This window comes from Drosophila erecta, unplaced genomic scaffold (genome assembly GCF_003286155.1).
Source record: "Drosophila erecta strain 14021-0224.00,06,07 unplaced genomic scaffold, DereRS2 tig00000021-arrow-pilon, whole genome shotgun sequence".
Taxonomy (NCBI): Eukaryota; Metazoa; Arthropoda; class Insecta; order Diptera; family Drosophilidae; genus Drosophila; species Drosophila erecta.
In genome coordinates, this window is record NW_020825198.1 from 22,417,370 (window position 1) to 22,442,594 (window position 25,225).

Genomic DNA, 25,225 nt, shown 5'->3' on the forward strand with positions numbered 1-25,225 from the left:
GCTCCTCCGCCGTTCTGCTCCCATCAAAATTTATCTGCAAGATTGCACACAATTGTTTTGTATTAGCAGAGTGATTCCATTCCGCAGTTCGCTCCAGTTCGGCTGCCTTCCTTGGGCACTCTATAGTTCGGCAGTGGGGGGCAGGGACGCGCTGCCTCCTGGCTGATATGTGTGCTTAAAATAAATTGCTCGGCTTTAGTTTTGCGTCTTATTCCTATGGTTTTCCTTTGTAGTTGCAGCTCGGTTTTCCGCCACTTTCCCTACCCGTTTCCTTTCTGTACGAGTACACTCATAGGTAGTTCAAAGCGGCGCAAGACAGATGAGCGAAGTGGTTTTGGTATCTACATCTGCGGAAAGAGCTTCCTCCATATCTAGGTGACCGGGTAATGGGTCTCAATTGCGCCTCAAATTTAAGGGATCAATCGTGCGTCCGTTTGCATGTCAACGCGCGGTATGAGCGGAAAAACGAAATTGAAATGGAAAATCAATATAATGAGGAAGCCGCTTGATTGGACCGCTGCGGAGGTGTCGCTGCAAAATGGATTTGTGGAGGTCACCGGCAGGAAACTGCGCATCGCGCAGCAGACTGAGAATTATAAATAGACCAAATTTGGCTTAATTGGACAAGGCAAATCAATGGAAAACTGGAATAAATGGAAATCAATGGGGAAAATGGTCTAAAATTAAACACCGCAATCAAGGATAGCGCTATTGATTGATGGCCCACCGATGCTATCTGCGCCATCTGGAGAACCTCTTCGCCCCTTAACCTTCTAATCCGACCGATAAGGAGGAGCGTGCACCTGCCGACGGTGGCGCCTACTTGCCCCGACCCCTCCCAAGAGCATTCTATCAGTTGAGCCCTGCCAATTTAAGCCTTTGTGACTATTCCTGCAGGTATGTGGGCGAACGTCTGTGCGATTATGAAATACATGGGTCCGATTAGATACGCGACACGCTTGGGACACATACAATTAGTCGGGCCAAGAATGTTTATTTCGTTTAGCTCGATAGGGAAGGTGTTGTTCTGGTGGTATTATGACCACAATTACATATTTATTTGTCTTTCTACCCGATAGGGTGCCTTATCAAGCCTTTGTTTAGATACAATCTAGCCTTCTTCGGCAAAGGGGTTTCCTGGAAAAAAATGTGGTGCACTGGAAACCCCACGGAATCGAAAACTTAAACATTCCACCTCGTAAATCACTTGGGCAATAAACATTTATTCAGCCTGCAGAGCAAGCACTTAGAGTAAGCCTTAAAATCTGTCGGTAGCCAAACATAATTAACATACAACAAATAATAAAATTAAACTCGACTTAATCGATTTGGTCATAAATCCGGCTCCTCGCCTCCAGCCTCCCAACCGAGTGTTTCGGAGTCTGTCCAGCTACAGCGCGGCATTTATTATTATTTATTATTTTTATGCACTATCAGCCGCAGCAGTCAGCGCCGCTGCCCAGAGATTGTCGCAGCTGATTGGGTCTGGAGCGGAGCTCCACGTTGGCGGGCTGGCCACTTCAAAAGCGGCAGCGACGACTGCGTCAATGCGGCATTGTTTACAAACAAACAAGTGGCTAGCTCAGAGCCAGTAGCTCCTCCGATATACTCGCACTGCCGCTCGATCCGGCCTTGCAATATCAGCGGCAAATACTTTTGGCGAGATACTCCCGCGCAGCCGAAATTCTCGGGATCATGATCACCGTGGGGCAACAAGCTGTCGGATTGGCAGCGGAGTTGCACAACCGATCGATCGCTTAGGATTTCGAAAGGCGCCGCGGAGTGTGGGGGTGGACAGGGGCATATCAGGTAAAGAGTGCGCCGCGCGCTTATCACATACTTCTGTTTGTTTCGATTTCTAAATGGAAAAATAGTCGAAATAGCAGCCGCCAGGCGATAAGCCTGATTATTTCCCGTGCGCCACATTTCCAGCTTAGTGTCTCAGACGACGTGGGTCAGATCTGTGGGCGGAGTGGCGGGGCGCGACCTTTGCGGCTTGTACGCCTCCTCGTCGTCGTCCTCGTCCTCTGCGTGCGAGTTCTGCGAGTCCTGGGAGTCGTGCGAGTCCTTGGAGTCCCTGGAGTCCCTGGAGTCCCCGAAGTCCTCCACATCCGAGTCCTGGATGTCCTCCAGCGGCGTCGTGGTGGTCATGGAAGCGGAGGCAGCTGCTCCCAGGAAGTGTACCTTAGCCGAGGCAGTGGAGTTATTGTTGTCCGCCATTAGCTGGTGGTGGCTGTAGTTCAGCGAGGGCGGGATTCTGGCTGTGGGGCGCCTCCGACGCCGCAACAGGTCACCTACGTAGGCGGCTGTGATGGTGGCATAGGTCACTCCGAGAAGGGCGCCGGCCAGGACGTCCGACCAGTGGTGCCAGTAGTCGGCCACGCGGCTGAGGGAAACGCAGAGCGCAGCCATAAGGAGCAGGAACTGCAGGACGTGCCGCAGGACCTGCACGCCGCCGCGCCCCCGCCACACCCCGTGTACGTAGAGGGCCAGCAGGACCATCGAGTAGAAGCTTAGGCTGCTGTGGGCACTGGGGAAGCTGACGTGCAGCTCGCGGATTTGTCGCGTGGAGAGGTTGTGGTTGGCGCAGTGGAACTGCTCCACGAACAGCTCCGCGTTCTGGGGGTCCGAGCAGGAGCTGCCATCATCGAGGCGCGGCTGGCAGCCGTGGTAGAAGTGCGGCCTCAGCCGCCCGACAGCGTGCTTGGCCAGCTCGGTTGTCAGGTAGGTGGCTATGAAGCCGAAGCTGAAGGTGGCCTCTGCGCGCCACAGATTGCGGAAGTAGAGTCTGGTGCGGAAGCGCTTGCAGATCCGCATGATCTCCACCACGGCCACAAAGAGCATGGGCAGCAGCAGCATCATGAGCAGCAGCATCGGCACCGTGATCGTGCAGTCCTTGTAGGGATACCGGATGCTCAGATCGGAGCAGAAGAAGCCCCGCTTGAATGTGTGCATGACTTCGGTGGCAATTTGGCTATTTGCGAGTGAGTTATGTATTTCAGCCGCGTTCTTATCGCGTGGGTTCAGGCCAATCCATTGACACTTGGCACTGGTTTTTGCGACAGCACATTTGTTTCTGCTTTTCACGCCCAGTATCTGCGGCCGGCCATTCGCTTATTCGTTTCACTTATTTTCGGCTTGTCCCGCAAATTGCGCACTTACTCGCCGGCCCGAGTCTGAGTTTTGCGAGTTTCGCTTTCGGGAAAAGCGCGCACGGGTTCAAAGGCGACTTTCTTCGCGGGAAATTAGCGAATCACGGCTAACAGCCGTCAGTCAACGTCTTTCGCAGGCCGTGAACCAATGGCAGCGGGCCCAGCGAACCACGAACGACCCGCTACTCCGTTTCGACGTCTTTGGGGCTCTGGGCCGCTCTGACGCTTTGTTTGGGATCGGCGGCGAATGTGCCTAGTTCGCTGCTGCTGGCTGCGACTGCGACTGCAACTGCAACTGCGACCGCGGAGGCGACTGAGAAGGCGACGATCGCTGCCGAGCTGCCGGTAGCGACTGCCGCGCGTCGCTCGCCTCTGTCCCGCTGGAGTGTCTGCGCTCCACGCTCTACGCTCCACGCTCCACGGTCTTCTGTCTACGTTCTACGGTCTTCGGAGCGGAGAACCCAAGCACAAGCCCACAAGCGCAGCGGCGAAGGTTCGCAGCGCTGTGAGCGATTCGCACTGATATTGGGTTTCAATGGTACTTGTGCTCCTGCTTATCGCGACCGCGCTGCTCGCAGCTCTCGGAAATACACTGTGAAAAATTTGCTGCAGTTTGATTTCACGGGAAAATCCGAGCAGCCCAGATGAGCGTGTTAAAGAATGCCCTTTTCAGGATTTAGATAAATAATTGTTTTCATGGGCTGAATCAGTAGCGAAAAAGGGCATAAAGGGGTTCCCAGTACGCCTCAATAAAGCCTTAAGAAAAAAAAAAAAAAAAAAAAAAATTCCTTAGGGCGATATACATTGTTATTTAAATTTACTTTGCATTAATTTGTGTAGGTCCTGGGCTCTCTTTTACTTAATCTAGTTTTCCGAAAAATCGGTACCACCACTCCCCTTTCTTGAAGTTTGGACCTACTGAACCTATTAGCAGTGCAGATACATCGCTTAGTGTAAGCGATTCTAGCAGGCTGCATAAGCATTTCCTTAAGTCCTACCAGCTGCACTGGTATCTGCCTAGGACTTGTTTGTTAAGTTGAAGTCCAGTGTACGCCTGCTCAGACCTTCTGCTCTTTTCGCCTGTTGGCTTAGGCACGAATGTTGCTAATGAGGAAACTATTGAATTGTTTCAGGGTTTGCTCTGCTCAGTTTGCTTAGGCTTGTTTGCCTGCGACTTGCCGTTTACGCATAATGAAAGAGTTGCAAGGCAGATGGATGCTGAGCCAAGATGGCAGATGGAGATGGAAGGTGGAAGTGCAGAGGAGTGAGTGGCGTGGAGGAGTTCCTTCGGCCGCCTGCGGTGGCCAGAGGAGTAGGTCACTCCAACGAGACTTAAAACGGCTTGCTGATCCGCTGCGTGCCTTTGAAGCATTTGTATTGATGTAGGTCGTTGCTCGGACCCCAGTGAGTAAACGGACCTGGGCGGAGTGGACTCAGCGGTAATGGAGACGAGGGACGAGGGACGAGGGCCAGCTCTGGCCAGACCCACACTCCGAGTGCTGAGGCTGGAACTGAGGCTGGACTCGCAGTGCATAAACTGCAGCCAGTTTATGGCCACTTTGTATTTGCACTACGAATCGGACTTCTTTATGGCAATTTTCAACTGCTCAATTTACATCGAAATTGCTGTGCTTGCAACTATTTGCTGTTAATTTATGCTAATTTCGGGGTCCCACTGAAAGGAAATTACTCCAAGAGATCGCCAGACAATGGCCTCTGATCACGGATGCGAAAACATACGAGCCGAAAATAGGGAATACCAGTACAAATTGGGAAAACAATTAAAAATGAAAAAATTTATAGCAAATCGATATACGTTTGCAAGAGTAACGGCTATAAATATAGCTGTAGCTATAACGATTAACAACCATATCAAGCTGAGGAAATAAAATAAGTATTAGAAAAGAGTAAGCGCAATCAAACCTCTAAGCTACGGCCACAGGAAGGTCATGTGGTTAGTAACTGTAGGCTGATATCGTTACATAACGCAGAACTGTAGCCACTAAGTGGGGCGTACTGTAAGCTGATCTGTGCAGAAATCCGCCCCTTTCCCCAATCACCACAGTGCAAGATCGTATCAATGAACGACCACAGCACGCGCCAAAAACCGGTACGTTTGATCATTATTAAAGCCAACGCGACTTCTCCGAGAAGCTGACGGCTGATCGTAAGGTTTCCGATTTTATATGGCAGTGGGACCTCCTTTAGTGACACCTTCGACTGCGGCGACACTAGATCAAAATTTATTATTGACACAATTCGCTAAATACGCAGATCCACGGGTAAGCGTCAATTACACAACCCCCGCGATTTCCTGGGAACGAGTAAGTAGTCCAGACTAAGGTAAACAAGAAAATCTGACTCGGCACATGTACGGATAGGTTTCGGGTTTCGCGAACCAAAGAAGTGCTTCCTGTCCAGCAACAAAGTGCAAGCTGCTGAATTGAATAACCTGTGTTTTTGTTTCGCTGCCGCTTGCAATTCTCCAAGCCGCCGCTGATAAGAAATGTGTAAGAATCGGCTCGGCGAGGTGTGAGCGTGAAATCGCGATGCCCAGCTGATAGTGAATCGCACCCAAATGGGCGGGAGTGCTGCGACGCAGTTTGCAATGCGATTCGACTCGATCCGATCCGATCCGATAAAGATTCCAACGCAATGCCCCTCCCGAGGGATACACTTGGCATTGGCATTCCGCGATTAGGGGAAATCTGTTTGCGTTGCGACAATGGACTGCTGTTGACACTACGCAAACGCCAAAGCCAAAGGAAAGGGTTTTCGGACCCTAGTTTATTTGCTGCCCGGGATTTGCCTATCGGCTCAATTGTTGAATGTCCAACGGCAGTTAGCTGAACACAAGTTAGTGATTCGAAGTTAATGACTCGGACAGGAAGTGCGATTTATCAGACAGGTGACAAACTGCTTCAAACTGCCACTGATAAGTGGGGGTTAATAACCAGACCTGACGTTTCCAGACCGACTCGATGAGGGAGCAATAATAACTTGCCGCAAATCCCCTCAAGGTTGCGAACCTATCACAACGCCAAGTCTCTGTGGGTTGAGCAATTTAACCGAGATCGACTTGAATTGATTTTAATTCCTTACACGTGCAATGCACCCAAGCGATTGAGATCCATAAACCCATTTTGCAGAATTCTTGCACTGATTAACCGCTTAAGACCCAACTACCAGTAATTACTCATGATTTGATACGCATGCATTCCATTGAGTCAGCACATTTTCGTTGAAGCAGAATGTTTTGATAATACCTTCGATACATTTACTGATTCCTTGAAAAGTATGTAACAGGTAGAAGGAAGCGTCTCCGGCCGTATAAAATATATACATTCTAGGTCGGGATCAATAGCCGAGTCGTGCTGGCTGTCCGTACGTCTGTCCGTTCGTCTGTCCGTTACTTCTGTCCGTACGTCTGTCCGTCCGTCAGTATGAACCCCTCGATCTCAGGAACTACAAAAGCTACAATGTTGCGATTAGGCATTCCAGAGATATAGACGCAGTGCAAGTTTGTTTCTAAATGCTGCCACGCCTACTCCAACGCCCACACTTTTGAAAAGTTTTAAATTTTTAGCTGAGGAACGGGTATCTGATAGTCGGCGAACTCGACTATAGCAGTTCTCTTGTTTTTTTTTTTATAAATTTGTGTTCTGAGCATCTGATTTTGTTAAAACTGGCAAGCGGTTACAAACAGACTACTATTGATTAGAAATACCATTTAGCAATGAACTTGAACTAAGCTCACTAGGCTGGAGTCGAGTTCCTTGACTATCAGATACCCGTTACTCAGCGAGAAAGAAGTTGCAATATTTTTTGGCATATCGATGGACACATTTTAAAAGTGGGCGATTTCGGAGAATCCGGGCAGATGGGCGTGGCCAGATCGACTCGGTTAGTGATACTCAACAAAAATGTATGCACTTCATAGCGAAACGGCTGCCTTGTACCTTCAACAAGTATTCAAACGCTGTGATCGGTTGCCCTTCTGACTTGTCGACCATCAAATAATTGTTTAGGCCATATTTACCGAAGATTTGAATTATCTATGAATTATTCAAATCTGGTATGACAAAGTTAGGTGTTTGTTTGCGCTCCAATCGCATTATAATAATGACTAAATTACCAGACACATACCAAAAATACATTTTTAATAAACATCTAATAAAGTTTGGAGCTGGGTGTTAATTTTACAAGCTAACGAACCGCATCGCCACCCGCTTTTGGCCCGCTCCAGCCCTGTATGTTGGTCGTTTCAATTAGCAATCCCATAAAGATTAGCCACGAACAGAATCTCAAAGCCAGGTGGTTCCCCTCGTTAATCGCCGATCGAGCAGAAGCTTTAAGCTTTTGCCATAAGATACCTCACACCAGAGGCGTCAAAGCCACCTGAGGAATGCACATCCGACTGGACGACGTCACAGAACAGGTGTGGAGTCACCTGCAACCATCTTGCCACCGAGCCCCTCCCTCGGCTTGTCCTGCGGTGGGATCGAAGCCGCGGAACGGTGAGTCACTGGCCGAGATATGCCTAAAAGTGAAAATTCCCAGCTTCAACTGGGCCCAGCTCAGCGCCAATCGATGGGCGACTCACACTCGTTGGAGCAATTAACCAGCGGCAGGCCGAAATTACCACACTTGAGTGGTGCCCATCGTGGGTCCAGTGGGTTTTTCAGCCTTTCTTGTGTCGGTTCCACTTGCTGCCCACTAGGAAATTATGCACACGCACCGAAAAGAGCACGGTCTGCGGCGAAAGGCGAGAACCGACGACTCCCTCCGAAGAAACCAGTTTGCAGCTTACCACCTCTCTTCTGGCGGAGTCTTGTCTTTTCGCCAAGATTTTCTCCTGGCTCATCGGCATTAAGTGAAACCAGTTCCTCGGTCTCAGTAAACAATGGAGTGCGGAGTGGGTGTTGCACTCGGCATCTGCTTACGAGTGAGTAAATTATGAGTTTTGCTTATAGAATATGAGTGCTCAAGGAGCTTCCATTTCTGGTGGCTCTGCACAGCGAGAGTTTTCGCAACCCACCTAGAACTTGATTGCCCTTTGTGTGTCAATTAGTCAAATGTTTTCGTTTTCCGTGCTGTCGGCGCAGTGGAAGACTGACTCGCGCGTAATTAAAAAAAGCAAACAACCATCAAATGTTTGTGGCATGTCGGCGGATGGGAAGCTCCGCCGTTGCCCGGCAACACCAACAACAAGAACAACAAGAACACCAATAACAGCAGCAGATGTTCGAATAGACTCACGCACCAGCCAACAGACCGCAAATCGCTGCGAGAGAGAGGCCCCAGAAATCACGGCCAGGTTGGGCGACTCACCAGCCGCACTCGGTTAGTTAAGCGCGGTTTGCCAGTCGGTCGAGTCGAGTCGATAGTCGATCTGCTGTTCGGGCGCTACGTGAATCCCAGTCATGTCCAAGTACTCAAAGCTGGCCCGCGGGCTCTGCGACCTGCTGATCTGGGCGGCGCTCAGCGTGGCCAGTGTGCTGATCCACAAGATGGGGCGTCCCTTGCGGCGCGGCTTCTTCTGTGGCGACGAGTCCCTCAGCTATCCGGCCCGCGACGACACCATCGGCTCCAAGGTGGTCATCGCCATTGCTCTCGGAGTGCCCACCGCCGTGATCGCGGTGGTGGAGCTGTTTAGGCAGCTGCCTGGCGGCCCGCTGAGGGAGGCGGGCGGCGGAGGCAAGCGGGATAGCTGCCGGATCGCCCACCGTCTGGGCGTGCTGTACCGCCAGGCCATCTTCTACCTGTACGGCCTGGCCATGGTCACGTTCACCACGATGCTGACGAAAATGTGCCTCGGACGCCTGCGCCCGCACTTCTTCGCTGTGTGCCAGCCCATGCTGCCGGACGGAAGCGGCTGCCAGGACAGCCAGAACCTGGGACGCTACATCGACAGCTTCACGTGCAGCAACGCCAACATGACCGAGCACCAGTTCCAGCAGCTCTACCAGTCCTTCCCCAGCGGGCACGCCAGCCTGACCATGTATGCTATGCTCTACCTGGCCATCTACCTGCAGGCGGCGCTCAGTACGCGCGTCTCCAAGCTGCTAAAGCATCTGCTGCAGTTCCTCTTCGTCATGTTCGGCTGGTACGTCTCGCTGACCCGGATCATGGACTACCACCACCACTGGAGCGACGTCTTAGCGGGGGCGGCACTGGGCGTGGTGTTCGCCTGGCTGACGAGTGCCTTCGTGGCTGACCTGTTTGCCGGCAAGCGCTGGCCAAAGGCTGGCTACTCGGCCAACACGCTGCGCAAGCCGCAGGTCTCACCGAAGAGCTCCACCAAGTCGCAGACTGGAGGATCCACGTCGGGAGCGGGCCAGCCGCCCGCCCTGCCGGCCTATACCTTCGGAACCCTGCCCTATCTGGCGGCGCATCCCGCCCAGGCGCAGTACGCCCAGCCCTATCACAACTACGGCTACGTGCCCTGAGCCAGGTTCCGGATTTCATTAGCAAAACTAGCTTAGGAATGCCCACAAACATACACACACTCACAAATTAAGACTTGCACGGAATTCCTGTTTTGTTGTCTGTATTCTAGCGATATAAATATATTCAAGTTCGATTCAAACACCCATCTCGTTTCAGTCGGTGGATTGGCTAAAGGTCTGTGGGAATAGAAAGTGTTTATCGATGGACACATGATGGCTAACCTCGCATACTTTCGAATCTTCATATTGCCATTGAGGAGATCCGGAGCTTGGGCTTACCTGCAAAAGGAAAAAGAACAGAGGGGCATTGATTAATATTCACAAACTCACATTCCGATGATATTACAGCAGATATATTCTGGGAAAAAACAATTCAATGGCAAATAGGTTTCTAAATTTACAGCTACTCTTGCTTTTGTCTGAAGATTCACAATGAGTTAAGATCACGCTGCCTCGATTGGGACAATCCAAGAAATTAATGTTTGCAAATTTTGCAAATAAAACTTAAGAAAATGTAAATTATTTTCATTTAAATACTTATAAACAACATTCCACGCTATTAAGACTTTAACTGCGAAGCTAATATACAATTTTTTGTGTTTAACTTGAGATCAGATAACCCGCAAGTAATTAAGTTCATTATGCTTGAGGGATACATAATCAATTCAAAACAAGATAGAATGCTATAGTCGAGTTCCCGACTATCAGATACCCGTTACACAGCTAGTGGAAGTGCAAGCGAGAAATTTCAAAATTTTCTGGAATATCGGTAGAAATTGGGGAAAAAATAATAAAATGAAAAATAACATTAAAATTTTTTAAAGATCTCAAGCGTTTTGAGCAGTTTGTGGGCGTGGCAAAAAGTTTTTTAGCACATCTGTAGAAATTTTTATATAAAAAAGTGAAAAAATATCACAACATTTTTTAATAGTGTGGGCGTAACAGTTTTGGGCGGCTTGTGGGCGTTCGAGTGGGCGTGGCAACATTTGGAAATAAACTTGCGCTGCGTCTATGTCTCTGGAAGCTGCAGGCTTAATCTCAAAACTAGCTTTTCTAGTTCCTGAGATTAATTCGTTCATACGGACAGACGGACGGACATGGCCAGATCGACTCGGCTGTTGATCCTGACCAGGAATATATATGTTCGGAAACGATGCCTTCTGCCTGTTACATACATATTATCTGCCTGTTCATACATATATATTATTATTACATATCTGTTACATATCTAGTTACGAATGTAGTATACCCCTTTACTCTACGAGCAACGGGTATAAAAATGTGCAATAGATCCTTGAAAACTTAAAAGCACCCACAAACTTAGGTGAATGCTTTAAAAGACCTAAAGATTTTGAACTGGGCTAACTTTTTCCGATTATAGAATAAATTATCAGAGTCTTAGCATACTTGACCATTCGATAGTCGAATGAGACCCACCGCCCGATCGGAGGAAAGGCAAGACAAAGGTTTGTGAAACAAGTTTACATGTTTAGTAATCTCCAGCACCGCTGGACTAATAGAAATGCAAATGAGCTCGAACCAGGTCGAAAGAATCCGACGGCTTCGACCCCTCTATCTTCAGTGTGAAAATGTGCGGCAATCCGAACACGCGTCTCCTCTCCCGGTTGGTCATTGACTTCCTGATTCTCCTGGGAATCTATGGAGCGGCCCTGGTGGTGCTGCCTCTGCACCTGCCCACCGCGCAGCGGGGATTCCACTGCAGCGACACCAGCCTGAAGTATCCCTATCGCCAGCCCTGGCTGACCAAGGTCCACCTTACGATCGCAGTGGTGGTCCTGCCCGCCGCGTTTGTGCTCGTGGTGGAGATGCTCACGGCCGCTGTGGTGCCCAGCTCCACGGAGCTGAAGCAGCGCTTCGTCTTCGTCGGGGTCCGCATCCCCAGATTCATCAGCGAGTGCTACAAGGCCATTGGCGTCTACCTGTTTGGTCTGGGACTGACCTTGGTGGCGATTCGGCTGACTAAGCACTCGACCGGCCGACTGAGGCCCTACTTCTTCGATGTCTGCCAGCCCAGGTGGGGCGAGATGGGCGAAAGCTGCTCCGACCTGACCGCGGAGAACTCCACGTTCTATCTCGAAGGCTTCAGCTGCACGGAGTTCGCCGCCTCGCAGGATCTGCTCGCCCTGGTGCGCCACTCCTTCCCCAGCGGGTTCGTGTCCACCACTTGCTACGCCATGGGCTTTCTGGTTTTCTATGCCCAGGCCAGACTTTTTGCTCCCTGGCTGCGCTTGGTGCGGGCCTCCCTGCAACTGGCGTTTGGCTCGCTGGCCTTGGTTGTCTGTTGGGAGCGCATCTCCACCTACCAGAACCACTTAACGGATGTGGCAGCCGGAGCTGCACTTGGTGCGTGGATGGCCTTCTTTGCCACGGTGTTTGTGGCCCACCTGTTTGTGGAGACGCGAGTAAAACGCCGTCCGATGCCAAGAAATGAACAGATCTACGGCTATGCGGGGTACTACACCAGAGCCACTTACGGCTACTGATCCTCGACGTGTTGGCTTTCCTAGAATTAGCTAATAAAAGTATTGTTTTATAAGAAGTGCGCCAAATCTTGGTAACTGGGCTGTTCCGATGCAAATTTCTCTATTATAATCAAAGTCTCAACTTAAGGATCCTAATAAGCGTAGTTCCAAAAGTTACATTTTTGTACGTCAAATAATAAGCTACACACTAGTGGGCTCAAACGCTTTTTAGGAATGGAACGTACGATTAATACTGACGTAAAGTCGGTTTCCAAGCGAAACAATTGCAATTAACAATGTGGCCTCTGTACACTCCAATGTCCAAATTCTATATGGAGCTGGACCGATATGCCCAACATATTATCCAAACCTTTTAAGATCGAGTCTATCCGAATCCGGTAAACAACTTTCAAGTGCAACTGGTAATGCTCAGATTCGACATAGCCGTGTTCCGAACCCCCGCCGCTTACGATCCACTCAGCGATTTGGTGGCGATCGCAACCTTCCCATGTGGGAGCTGACTGACCACCGTCCACAGGCGCCTCTCTCTGCTCTCGCTGCCGTGGGCCAACCTAAGGGGTTTCTCCCGCTCTTTCGATGCGTTCGCCGGTACAAGAAGCGCTCCATAGATTTGTTTACAAAGTCTGGTTCCATTCAGTCGCAACCGAGAAGCGGCGCCTGGCAGTTTGGAGATCGGGTTCGAACGGGTTCCAGAAGTCGCTTGGCAGCGTCGTTAAACAATTAAATTGCCGTAAAGGTGAATAGTTATTTAATTAAACGGTGCAGTAGGTCGTAGTGGCAATAAAACCAGAAACGTGATGACATACAGTCAAGCAGCAATCGGGAAGGATTAGTAGCCTGGAGCTTCTTGAATCGTGGAGCTCTAAGTTTACAGGGCACTTTCAAGTACCAGCATGCCGTACTAGAAGAAGTAGCTCCGCAGAGGCGCCATGGAGCCCTTGTCCGCGCTTCAACAAGCATACGCTTCAAATGAATATGCTCAGTATGGGCAGTGGTAATTGTGGGAGGGGCAGCGATGCATACTCACCAAGGCAGGCCGCCTTAATTCAATCAAATGTCGCTTATTCATTCAATTAAAGGTCGCGCCATTTGACGTCCGACTGTGAATGCGTCTGTGAATATGTGAATACAAATATCAAAGCGAGTGTGTGTGCCCCAAGCTAAGACGGCGACTCTGGGGATGATTCCAAATCATCTGCCCGCTTTGACTGTTTTCCATTTTTTAATGTAATTGACAGCCCAACAGGGATGTCATAGAGTTCAGAGTCTCGGAAGCAGCAAAGGGGCCACAATGGGGGCCATTCTTGGCGGAGATTAGCCAGTGGTCGCTCCATCCAAGCGCGGCTGACAGTCTACGTTCCAGATAATGCAAATCTCGCGGAGACGCGCCTATTCGACGGCTGGCTGCCCTAGCACAATAGTATGCCATTTAATGGCTAACCTGTGAGTCACTCGTAAGGAAATGCTTGTTAACCCGGCCTTATCGATGTTCTGCCGCTCCTTCCAATCTTGCCAAGGCGTAGAAGCCGCTTCGCAGATATCGAAAAGATTGCGACAGAGCCACTGAGCAATCGCAAAAGACGCTAAATTGCACGCTTTCACGACAATTTGTCTTATCAAACTGATCTTGAGCTTGTTTGAGCAGTACACTGGGCGGAATCGGGGTCAAGGGAAATGTCATTTACAAATACTGCAAATTATTATGTTAATATTTATTAAATTATTAATTATTAAGGCGCGGTGATCCGCCTCCTGATCAATATTCGTTTTGGACTGATTTGAAGTTTTAACCGATGCGATCTTTTATTTCAGTGCTTCTGGCTCTTGTCTAATCTGGCAAACGGAGAACCGCAGCAATAACTAGATCACCGTAGACGGCTAACTACCATAAAATAGGCTGTAAACAAACTGCTCTGACGCAGAGCAGTGAAAAACAAGAGCGCGCTGGGGAGCCAAAAACAATGCCGAGCATCGGGAGAGTTCCGCCTATTAAATGAGCGTTAAATTAAAAGAACGTTACCCAAACGACGCCAACTCAGTCAGCCACTGACAACGAACCCGACGAAACCAGCGACGCGACGGAAAAACAGCCAAACCAATCGAAAAGCTAATTACCAGCAGGCAGAAAGGCCATTCGGAATATTAACTAATTAAGCCAGTGAAATGCGCGACGCGCCCGGAGATCAGTCAGAAACAGTCTCCATGCCGGCATCTGTAACCGCCTCTGCCGCCGGCTCCACCGGACCGCCTTCTCATCGCCGGATGACGCGGCGCCTGCTCGTGGAGCTCCTGGTGGTGGTGGTGCTCGTCATTCCAATCTGCGTGTTCGAGTTCGCGGCGGATCCCGTGCGACGCGGCTTCTTCTGCGACGACGAGAGCATTGCCTATCCGTTCCAGGACAACACCATAACGCCTGTGATGCTCGGCCTGATCGTGGGCCTGCTGCCGGCCCTGGTCCTGGTTGTGGTGGAGTACGTGAGCCACCTGCGCGCCGGAGACATCTCGGCCACGGTGGACCTGCTTGGCTGGAGGGTGTCCACATGGTACGTGGAGCTGGGCCGCCAGTCCACCTACTTCTGCTTTGGCCTGCTGCTCACCTTCGACGCCACCGAGGTGGGCAAGTACACCATCGGGCGCCTGAGACCGCACTTCCTGGCCGTTTGCCAGCCGCAGCTAGCGGGTGTGAGCGTGTGCTCCGATTCGGCCAACCTGCACCGCTACGTGGAGAACTACGAGTGCGCCGGCGAGGGCTTCACCGTGGAGGACGTGCGCCAGGCCCGCCTGAGCTTCCCCAGCGGGCACTCCAGCATGGCCTTCTATGCCATGACCTACGTGGCGCTCTACCTGCAGCGCAAGATCACCTGGCGGGGATCCAGGCTGAGCCGGCACTTTGTGCAGTTCGCGATGCTGATGGTGGCCTGGTACACGGCCCTCAGTCGCGTCATGGACCATTGGCACCACTGGTCCGACGTCCTCTCCGGATCGCTACTTGGCGTGGCCGGCGCCCTAATTACCGCGCACTACGTGGCAAGGATGTTCGACGACCGGGCAAGCCACATTCCAGGCGTGGGTCTGAGGAGGGAAGACACAGCAGTCACGCTCCAGGAGGAGGTCTGCCCCACCACCCCGCCGCCGTACTCGGCGAACAACAGCTTCAGCGAGGATCAGTACTGCTCGAAGGTTTAGGGAGGCTGTAAATTCGAGACATTCCAAAGGTAGCAATAAAGAGTAGTTAAACTTTCAGAACGAATTAAGTCTGCAGTACTTGTGGAGCACTATAGTTAGAGGTCACCCTTATGTATGGCTCATGTGGGCCTGTTCCTGCAATCTCATCTAAGTATAAGTCATAGTATTATTATTTGTATGTATTTTAATTGGTACCACTAAAATAAATACGTATTACGAATTTAAGGCACTGCGTTGATTAAGCGGCTTCTATTGTACGCTTTCTCGCTTATCTGTTCTAAGTACACACTTCATTTAGTATCTCAATTCAATATCACATTTTGATTATCACTTACAGTTGCGGCCACGTAAATAGTAAGGTTTATTTAGCTTTCGGCTTACAAGAACTCTTCAGCGGTTCGATCTTTGGTATTGGAACTTTCCATCTTTCCACGCAATCATTTCAATATGTACATATGGAAAGTGCTTAAAGGCATGAAATGGTTTTTCCACTTTCCGCTCAGTGACTAATTTACATATCTTCCATGTGTATTTTTAATCCATACCTAAGGTCTCGTTTGAAAACATTATTTACGTTACGCACATAATCACCACCAACTCACCAACCCTTTATGACATACATACATTTCTCGACGATAATTATTGCTTACGTAATTGTATAACTATTTATTAGGATTTATAAACGTATTGCTACGCATTTTCCAAGCATAAACATGTGTGTAGTTACTTATGCATGTTTCCTAATAGCCAGCCATGCCTAAACCTAGAAACCCAGAATAATTATTATAGGGTCTTTGGCTAAACTGTACTATTTCTACGAACTCTGTGCACATTTTCGTTTTGGACTCGATTTTCGCACAGTGTGTCATACCTGGCTGCATTGGCTAAAGGCAACGTTTGGAATGTGTGCTGGCCATTACTCATCGGCGTTTTTGAGGATTTTGTGCTGCGTCAGAGGTGCGCGGCACTACGTAAGTCCAAAAGGTCAGCTTCTACCGCAATGCTCCACAACGTTGTCTCCTACATTGTTTTCAATTGGAGAATTGGAGACCTAACCCGTGAATCTGGCGATGTTAATCTGCCTTTAATGAGCATCTGTGAGCGGAAAGGGAGAGCGGGCAGAGAGCGCTTCGGCGGAGCTTTCGCAGAGCTTTCAGGGGCTTTCCCTAACCGCGGCCTGCGTAAGCCCGCGATTTGGGATCCGCAGTAAGCGGGGCCAGACTGGCCAAGGCAGTGGTCATAGCACGCCAGCACGTGCGTGGCAACAGGCTGATAAGACCGCGGAGCAGCAAGATCGCGCGATGTAGAGCACTTTGTTTTTCGACCCGGAGCTTCCGCACGGCGAGAAATACACATTTGCGACGTCAGCGCACGCCCCTTTCTGGCTGGGGGCTAATAATAATACAATCAGCGCAAACGCACGAATTGTTTAATAATAATCCGAGGCGTCCGATCCCGAGATTGCTGGGGGCTGATGACCGAGTTCAAGTCAATTTACTAGTCAGTGACTACTGAGCCGTTGAATCGGTCGCACGGAACGCGGGTCAAGCATTCAAAATGAGCTCCATTTTAAGGCTTCGGCCCAACATGCGCATCTGGGTGGACCTGGTCCTGTTGGCCCTACTAATTGTCCTGGTGGAGAACTTTGGCGCCTTTTGGGGACCCCCGACGAAGCGTGGCTTCTTCTGTGACGACGAGTCCTTGATGTATCCGTACCACGAAAACACAGTGAGCTCCACGCTGCTCCACTGGCTGGGACTGTACCTGCCTCTGATCAGTCTGGTCGTCCTTGAAAGCTTTCTCAGCCACCGGAAGGACATCGTGCCCTGGGCAACACCGTGGCCGGTGTACAACACCGTGCGCTGGTTCCTCTACGGCTACGTATTCAACGACCTGCTCAAGTTAATCGGAAAGCACGCAATCGGGCGACTGCGGCCCCACTTCTTCGCAGTGTGCAGTCCCCAGTTCCTGGACGGCAGCAGCTGCTCAGATGAGTCGCGTGGAGGCGGTCTGAAATACCACACAGACTACGAGTGCCAGCCCAATCTGTCCCAGGCCACCGAGGAAATGATTCGGGACGTACACGTGTCCTTTCCCAGCGGCCACTCCGCCATGGCCTTCTATGGCCTGGTGTTCGTGGCACTACACCTGCGTCGCCGCCGCTGGCCGCTGTCTGGATCCCTGCTCAGTCCGGTGCTGCAGCTGGCCTGCGTGGCTCTGGCCTGGTTCGTGGCCCTCAGCCGGGTCATGGACTACAAGCACCACTGGTCGGATGTTGCGGCCGGATCGCTGTTGGGCGCCGGCAGCGCCTTTGTGGTTATCCGGGCTGCCGCCTCCGAGGAGCTACAATGGAGGTGCCAGGACTCGCTGGCGAGTGCGAAGCAGGCGGCTGCAGTGGTCGATGGGGCCGCGGTCAAGGGGGGCCAACAGATGCCGCCTGATTTGTCTCTGGTTACGTGCCAGATCTCTAATTAGTCGTAGTTCGTTTTAGCTGCGGCACTTTAGTTTAAGGTCGACAATAAAGCTAGTGACAAGAGAGCCGCACCAGTTGTTCGTGTGGTTGGAGGGGTGGAAACGGGGAGCACATTATCGAAGCCGGATCAATCGCTCATGCCGATTCAGTAAAAACTAGAAACATCTTGAATAATCAAGCGGTCGACTGCACTGAGATACAGTGATTAGCTAAGCAACTGCAGCACAAACAAATACTTGCGGTTTCCCCAACTAGAATTCAATTTACTAACTTATACTCTGCCCCATGCGAAATTGTATTTACTCGCTAACATCGTAGGTACGACTGGCTACCTTAAAAGTGCCAGAGCTATGGCAATATTTGGACGCAGTGACTGGCAAAAAACCGGCAGGTTTGGGTTCACATTCTTCCCCGGGGATTTTTCATCGGCTTCTTCAGCAAGGCACGCAAATAGATTTCTTAGAAATCCGTGCTTTGAAGGTCGCATCGCCGACGTATTACAAAAACACAGTGAGAAGTTTATAAGCTGAATATACTTTTAATTGTCATTGTTGTGCCGCTGACAACGTGCTAGAAATTAGCGGCTCCTTAGGTTTCATTACCAACGGGCTTTCGATCGACTTAGCCGCAGTCAACAAGTCCAACGACCCAGTCCCAATCCCAATCCCAGTAAGGGTCGTGCTGAAGGGAGGCATAAATAAATTTTTTGCCGCAGCGCGTAAATTGGGAAAATCCATCCACCCTGATCCATCTCCGCCGAATCTGCGCCACTGATGATAATGATGCTCAACACCTGGAGCCAGCCAAATCCGAGGTCGGACTTGCGACCTGGCCCACTCCGAGCACCCTCATCAGGTGGGCCAAAGGGGCCTGGGCCGCAGCTTAATTGGCTCATTTATTTTAATGGCAAAGAAAATGCTGGGAAATTGTGGTTATTTTTTCCTCGCCTCTCCGACTAATTCCGGGCTCCTAGTGGCCCTCCTCGCCCTGGCTTTTATTATGATTAATTATGGTTCGCATACACAGGAAAACTCGCCCAGAGCTCCACTTTCTTGCCAAGTTTCGCAACTGTGTCAAGTTGTTGTTGCCTCCAGATTCGAATGATAAATTCCTTTGCAATTTATTTTAATCTGCAGCGACAGTTCCTGCCACACTAGCGCCACATCTACCCCTTGCCACTGTTGCCAGCCAGTTTTCATTCGTTAATTAAACGGAAAATATTTGCATACCAACAGCGAGCGTGCGGAAGTTCAGCTGCAATCCGAAACAATGACCTACATCCAGCATTAGCGAAAGTTTTGTTTTGTTTGGCTTACTCCACTGGGTTGTGTGGCAGGGGATGGGCTGCCGATGAAACTTCGAACTCGTGTTCCTTGGGAGTTCATTAAGCAGCGGTAACCGGAGGAAGTTTTCCCTGCGACAGGCTAATTGCAAACGGTCAGGACAGCTGCAGACCCTCATTTCCCTCCGAGCTGCCGCTCTCTTTAATCGCCCCTGACCTCTGCCATCAATCAGAGCTCTTGATCAGCCCGGACTTCCTATCAATCGCCGCAACACATGAAATTCAAGAGCTTAGCTGTCGTCGGGTCTCTAATCACCGCCAGGTGTGATAATGCGGCAGGTCGACGTCTAGTCCGGTCCAGTACGGCAGTTTGTCATTCCGCATTATCTGCTCCGTCGCCGGAACACTCGTCCATCAGATGTCCATCGTTCGAGGCAGGGTTCCGTCGCTCCATCGCTCCGTCGCTCCGTAGTTTCGAAATGAGAACGATGTTCTGCTGCATTTTTGCATGGTTGTTTGCTCAACAAAATATCCCAAAGCATTTCGGGGATTTGCCACTCATCCTGCTGCAACATGCGCATCATATTTCTGCGGTTGTCGTCCTGGTCCTGGCCAGCTTTTCCACTTGCTATTTGCCATCAGCAGTCATCAGTGCCTGCCCGTTCCCTTCCGATCCCACCATAGACCACAGCAGACCGCATCAGACCAGACCAGACCAGACCAGACCAGACCACCCCGCCACTCTGCCCAGCTCTGCTCCAATCGTTGGCTTCATGTGTGTAAAGACAATTTGATAATCGCAAAATGCAGCATAGTTTGAGTTAATGAAGCTTGTGTGCCATGTGTGCCACCTTCGTATGGCATCCCCTGAAAGTTGCAGCCAGAGGACTCTGTCGTTGTCGTTGTCGTTGTCGTCGTCGTTGTTTGTTGGACAACAACCGGAGCGTTTTGCTAGCCAATTAGTAATTTGCTTGCTGCCAGGCTAGGGAACGGCTGGCCAAGACCAACCAGGCACTACGGTCTGTGCCTGACAACCTGAGGGAGTTTTAAAACAGCCGTGGTAAGGTCTGAATTGACTTGATGGAAGGGAAGGACTTGCCTCATCTCGATTAAAGGCGCTACTTAAAGCGTCAACATGCAACGAACATTCCGCAGGACTTTGAGGCACAGTCGCTTGTTACATCTTAGATTTTTTTCACTCGGATTTCCACTGCGAGCTGTGAACTGCACCATTTATCTTCCATCGAAAACTGATGCGACAGCACGACAACATTGCAGTTTGAATGGAAAACAGCGAGCGCCAAGTCGGGAAAAACAAACCGGTTGTGCCCAGCGTCACCTCCGATTCGATGTCCTGTCGCAGGAATCACACGCAGCTCCGACACGTGACATCAAAGGACAGACGGCGGCCATTTTGTCGCCGCCATCATTATTAATGGGGCCGACACAGGAGCTGGAGGAGGGGACCAGGACATTTTTCGCGGCCATTTCACGCTGCTGCTTTCTTTTCGATGTCTCTGACAATTTTGACTGTTGTGCTGCACGGAAGCGGGCATGTCCTGCTCCTGCGCTCAGGACAGCAGTCGAAACAGGTATGGCCGTCAACCGGCAATCAACTTTCATTTAGCAGCTTCATTTGTCACGCTTGTTTATTGCCCGGTTACGTGTTGGTCGCACTTAATGGCTGTTATTGTCGCCGGACGCAGCAGGGAAACCCGGATGCAAGATGTTGCAAGGTCCTGGCTGCGCCATTGGAGATGTATTGATTTAAAATCGGAGCAGCTGTCAGTGGAAGTGCTATGGTGCCATAGAAAACAGCACCTATATGGGGTCACTCCATTATGCCACCCCTGCACAAATCATCCGCGCACTGCTCAGGAGCTCATAACTAAAACATAACCCCAATTATGCCACAAGCTCCGTTGCTGATTCATTGATGAGCTCCGGCAGAAGGCCAAAACGAAATAAAAACGCAGCCACAGCTAATGCCGCGTTGATTATGAATATTTCAGGGCTCCGAACAGCCGGTTCTATGATCATTCCCATGGCCATGATGATGGCAATGATTATGGGGAGGGGGGACATGGGGCTCCCACGTACGTGGGCAATAAATTTATATGCCTTCCCTGCCTGCCGGGCATATCAGAATTTACATTTTGGCAATTTCCAGCTGTCGAGGACCCACTCTGGCCACCAGCCGCAGGGCGATAGGAAATCTTCAACGGGCTCGGGCCTGGAGCCGCATCCGTGGCGGAGTGCATCGCGTAAACTACGTTGCGTCGCTGCCGTCTCGTTTTGGCCAGCAATGCAATTTCCTAATTTCTCTTTGGGGAAATGGTGTTAAGAACTTGAACGGGGTCTGCTGACCACTCGACCCGGGGTCGCTCCGGCTGATTGACCGGCAGGGTCGGGAGGGGATCCGTACCGGTCCGGACCGAAACGGACCGGACGGAGGTGGCTCTGAAGGTGTTCGCTTTCAAATTAATGACCCAACGAGGCAGACGATGAGCAGCAGCTACAAATGCAGGGAATACAGGCGAAAAAAGAAGAGGAGCGGCCGCAGACAAAGGCGCATAAATGCATAAAGTGAAGTCGGAAAATTGCTGCAATTGGAGAGTCTCTCTGGGGGAATGCCCCCAAACCCCCTATCCCTGCCGCTGCTTATGCAAAGCAAATTGGTTTATGCATGAGCCGGCGAGCAGACCAAACCAAACCAAACCAAACCAAGCCATACGAAACGTAGCGAAAGGATGTAAGGAGCTTCACACTAAAACAGGCAAAGTCGGAGCTGATATGATGGAAGCATCGGCGGGAGCGGCGGATGGGATAAGGGGGATAAGGGCAGGAGATGCCACCACCACCCGTTAGGATCGGAGGTCGGGCTAAGTAAATTGTTGGCTCAGCCCTTGATTAGCTTAGCCGAGTAGCCGAGTTCAAGAGGGGAGGTCAGCATGTGCGCGGTGGGGAGCGAGGTGGGGGACCGATGCGGAGGAGCGGCAGGAAGCCGTAATGCATTTTGAAAACCACACGAGCGGAATTTATGTACGAGTATGTGCATCAGTCAGACGAGAGCTGCTCACAGATGGGTGTTGCATTAAAATTTCAATATGCAACTCCTCTTTTATGCCGCGTTAAAGCTAAGTGCTACGTTCTCCCAGAAGTGGATAATGCGGTCTCTTTTGGGGACGAAGGTCTCGGACCTGTTTAAATGCTTTATTAGTTTATTATACGATCGTGTTATTCGCATCATCCATTTCCCAATCCTTTCCTTCTGTTTGGGTGCCAAAATAAGTAAATAAGTAAAGTCGGATTTGGAAAAGATCGAGGGATTGGAGAACGAGCACCAGTCCTGGCTCGAATAATAATAACTCGAGCATCGATGATGATATGACAAAATGATGATTGGCACAAAAGAACAGCCCATTTCATTTTATAGAGCGAAAGCGAAAGGGTGAACGCATAATCATCACTGTTACGGCCGAAGGACGAAGGAAGCAGGTCCTGCGACCGTTGTGCTGCTCCGAAATCGCGCATATGACTTTTCAAATGAATGACAGCAATTAACGCAGTCAATGATGGCCCAGCCATTGTTTGCTCTTGTCTCGTCCAGCATTCCTGCTACTGTTCGCCCTTTGCGCCTGTTTGGACGGCCATTAAAAGCCGCCGAGGCTGTCAACAGGCTCTAACCCGGTCCGCATACACATTCTTGGCCATGTCCGCCATGGTTATGACACATAAAAAGCAACTGGCCCAGACCGCCGACTGGGCCCAGTCTGCTCCAGGACAACAAAGGCTTTTCCGTTATCAGCCGGCTGGCCATTGGATGCCGACTGCTGGTCGCTGTTCGAGAGGCTCAGAGCTGAAAACAAACAAAATGCGAAGGGGAAGGGGAAGACCACTAAGCCGGTTATTTATATTACATCAGCGGCCATCGAGGGATGGGCTATGCGTTTGTCGAGCATATTTTAGACTTTTTATGTGCTCTTAAGGCCGGGGAAGCTGAACAAGCGCAATTGCCTGCGATTTCAGTAGAGCTCACGGATTCCTTTGAACGCCCCGCAGACTAATTTTATGGAAAGGGCCATGTAGCTGGCGCAACCATTGCACAACCCTCTTTGACCACTTTGCCACTCATTTTCACACGCTCCCATTGCCGGAAACTCGCCTTTCGCCTTTCGCCATTGATGCCTACATGTTGATCCCGTCACAAACCGAACGAGCTCCCAGCTCCCAGCTCCCAGCTCCAGTTGAGCACCACTTCCCTCATGCGGATCTGTCGCCCGGGGACTTTTGGCGTCTGTTGACCAAAACGCGTAACCAATTTTGGCAAACGCCTGCAACGTTCGATGTGTTGGAGCTTGCAGCTTGCTGCTGTCGCCGTTTTGCTGTTTTGCTATTTTGCTGTTTTGCTGTTTGGCCGTTTGGCCGTCTGGATGCTGCTGTGCCCCGAGGCCAATCTCCCTGCTGCAGCAAGTGCCGCACTTCATCATTACCCGGTCGTTATCGCTTTTTTGAATTTAAATAATGGTCACTGGGTGGGGCCGGTGCAGCGCGGTGCAGCTCCATGGAAGCCGTGGCAAACTGATTTGAAATGTTCCCGACACTTACAGCGAATCGCAACCATGTCGATGTGCCCACTCATTGTTAATGAGATGATGTTGTGGCCCAGAGAAGCGAGAGTTCAATTCGGGCTCCTGCTGCCGCTTGGAGCCTAACCGCACTCGGAACGCTCTGGGGGTTTTTATCACACATACGACCCGTGTGCATTTGCGGCCGTATGCATAATTTGCACCACCACGGACCCTTTCCGCGGCCTACTGCCCGAGTTGCCCCCGCTTCCTCCCACAGAGGACTGGCACAAAAATGATCATTAAAGCACGCGAGAATGTTGTAGGCGAAATGTGTTTTCGGTTTGCCTTTGAAATGTCAATTTCGGTTTCCGCCGGCTTCCACTTTATATTGATGTGTCACAAAGTGGATGCGGGGCGAACCCAGCCCCAGTTGGGGGATATGTGTCCATATTGTTGCGGTCAGCGTCGATATTTTGTCATTTTATGCGCGCATTTTGCAATAGTTTCAAGGCAGCAGCCGCAAATAACGAGATCGAATCGCGCGATTTTAATACATGTGCACATATTGCCAAAATGAACTAAATGTCTAATCTCAGTTCAACTCCGGAATCGGAATCCCGGCCCAGCGCTAAAATGAAGTCGTAGTGTTTTTCTTCTCTATTGCCAACTGCAGCGGAGCAGGAAATACGGCAGTTCAAGATGCCAAACACGCTTTTCCTCCATTCCAGTCCTCGATTTTGTGTGGACACTCAAAGCTGTTAGTGAAGTGCTCGTTGACTGGACACCGAAAAAATGGAAAAATGAAAAAGTGAAAGAAATGGAAAAAAAGTCGGGGAAAATCGAAAATTGGGCATGGCGCAGAGGCGAAGAATTCGCTGACTTCCAATCAGTTCGTCAGGAGGCGCATAAAACGGCCGAGTGGAAAGTGGGCGACGTGAAGGGGAGCCGACAAACGCCAAATGTCCATCATCTGCAACGGCAATAAAACTGGCCAAAGGCGGGCCAAGGATTCGCTGGGCAATGCAACGCATATAAAATATTTGCCGCAGAGCAGCACACGAAGGATGGGCTGTGGACGTGGACGTGGATGTGGCTCTTGTGCAGATGGGTCAAAGATGAATGCCGAAAACGGCGAAAATTATGCTGAGTGAAAAATTGCCTCCACTGGGCAAAAAAAGCGGTGGTTCAGTTCAGGTGCAGATAGAGAGGAGCAGATTATTGTTGCACACTTTCTGCGGGTGTGGTTTCGTCCTGTCCAAAGCGAGCTTCCTGTTCTCCTGTGCTCCTCCGCACTTGGACTGCATATCAAAATCTCATAAAATCAAGCATACACGCGGACGCAAGCGAACTTCCTTTTAGTCTTTTTGGCCATCTCCACCCGCCCTGTGTTAATTGTGCAACGATTCTGTGGCATTTGCTTTGCTGCGCTTGCAGTTTGACTCTTTCGATTCCTCTCTGCCACTTTTTTATGGCCACCAGCTACCACCAACCATTCTTGCGCCATTCTTCGAACGCAATTGTTTGAGGATTTTGGGCGGATTTATTGTGGCTCTCCGTCAGCGTTGTTTTGGTCCTCGAAAGATTTGTCTAAACGTGGCATTTGATGGT

The 25,225-nt window shown here is 50.5% G+C and overlaps 5 protein-coding genes across 8 annotated transcripts in view; 4 read left to right on the forward strand and 1 right to left on the reverse strand.

The window, feature by feature from the left end:
- LOC6544195 (putative phosphatidate phosphatase) overlaps nucleotides 1–15,516 on the forward strand; it is a 56,633-nt gene extending 41,117 nt beyond the window's left edge. Inside the window, exons 1-2 of one of the 4 annotated variants that reach the window (XM_001973701.3) lie at nucleotides 12,724–12,841; nucleotides 13,918–15,516. In XM_001973701.3, the coding sequence (XP_001973737.1) occupies nucleotides 14,269–15,291 (1,023 nt within the window). In that variant the 5' untranslated portion in view covers nucleotides 12,724–12,841; nucleotides 13,918–14,268 and the 3' untranslated portion in view covers nucleotides 15,292–15,516. Of the gene's footprint in view, nucleotides 1–12,723; nucleotides 12,842–13,255; nucleotides 13,560–13,917 lie in introns of those variants that run through there. The other 3 variants (XM_026977136.1, XM_026977137.1, XM_026977135.1) reach the window with 3 other exon arrangements.
- Nucleotides 1,204–3,368, reverse strand: LOC6544140 (putative phosphatidate phosphatase). Its single transcript, XM_001973698.3, has one exon. The coding sequence runs from the start codon at nucleotides 2,953–2,955 to the stop codon at nucleotides 1,942–1,944; it is 1,014 nt and encodes a 337-aa protein (XP_001973734.1). The 5' UTR covers nucleotides 2,956–3,368; the 3' UTR covers nucleotides 1,204–1,941.
- Nucleotides 7,289–9,741, forward strand: LOC6544141 (putative phosphatidate phosphatase). The gene has a single exon (XM_001973699.3). The coding sequence runs from the start codon at nucleotides 8,576–8,578 to the stop codon at nucleotides 9,599–9,601; it is 1,026 nt and encodes a 341-aa protein (XP_001973735.1). The 5' UTR covers nucleotides 7,289–8,575; the 3' UTR covers nucleotides 9,602–9,741.
- On the forward strand, nucleotides 11,182–12,161 carry LOC6544142 (putative phosphatidate phosphatase). The gene has a single exon (XM_001973700.3). The coding sequence runs from the start codon at nucleotides 11,191–11,193 to the stop codon at nucleotides 12,103–12,105; it is 915 nt and encodes a 304-aa protein (XP_001973736.1). The 5' UTR covers nucleotides 11,182–11,190; the 3' UTR covers nucleotides 12,106–12,161.
- Nucleotides 15,517–16,716: 1,200 nt separating the features above from the next.
- On the forward strand, nucleotides 16,717–17,829 carry LOC6544196 (putative phosphatidate phosphatase). The gene has a single exon (XM_001973702.3). It carries the CDS (start codon nucleotides 16,849–16,851, stop codon nucleotides 17,764–17,766), a length of 918 nt encoding a protein of 305 aa, XP_001973738.1. The 5' UTR covers nucleotides 16,717–16,848; the 3' UTR covers nucleotides 17,767–17,829.
- The last annotated feature ends 7,396 nt before the right edge of the window (nucleotides 17,830–25,225 follow it).

Coding starts and splice junctions, on each gene's coding strand:
- LOC6544140 (XM_001973698.3), bottom strand. CDS start 2,955: ATGCACACATTCAAGCGGGGCTTCTTCTGCTCCGATCTGAGCATCCGG.
- LOC6544142 (XM_001973700.3), top strand. CDS start 11,191: ATGTGCGGCAATCCGAACACGCGTCTCCTCTCCCGGTTGGTCATTGAC.
- LOC6544141 (XM_001973699.3), top strand. CDS start 8,576: ATGTCCAAGTACTCAAAGCTGGCCCGCGGGCTCTGCGACCTGCTGATC.
- LOC6544196 (XM_001973702.3), top strand. CDS start 16,849: ATGAGCTCCATTTTAAGGCTTCGGCCCAACATGCGCATCTGGGTGGAC.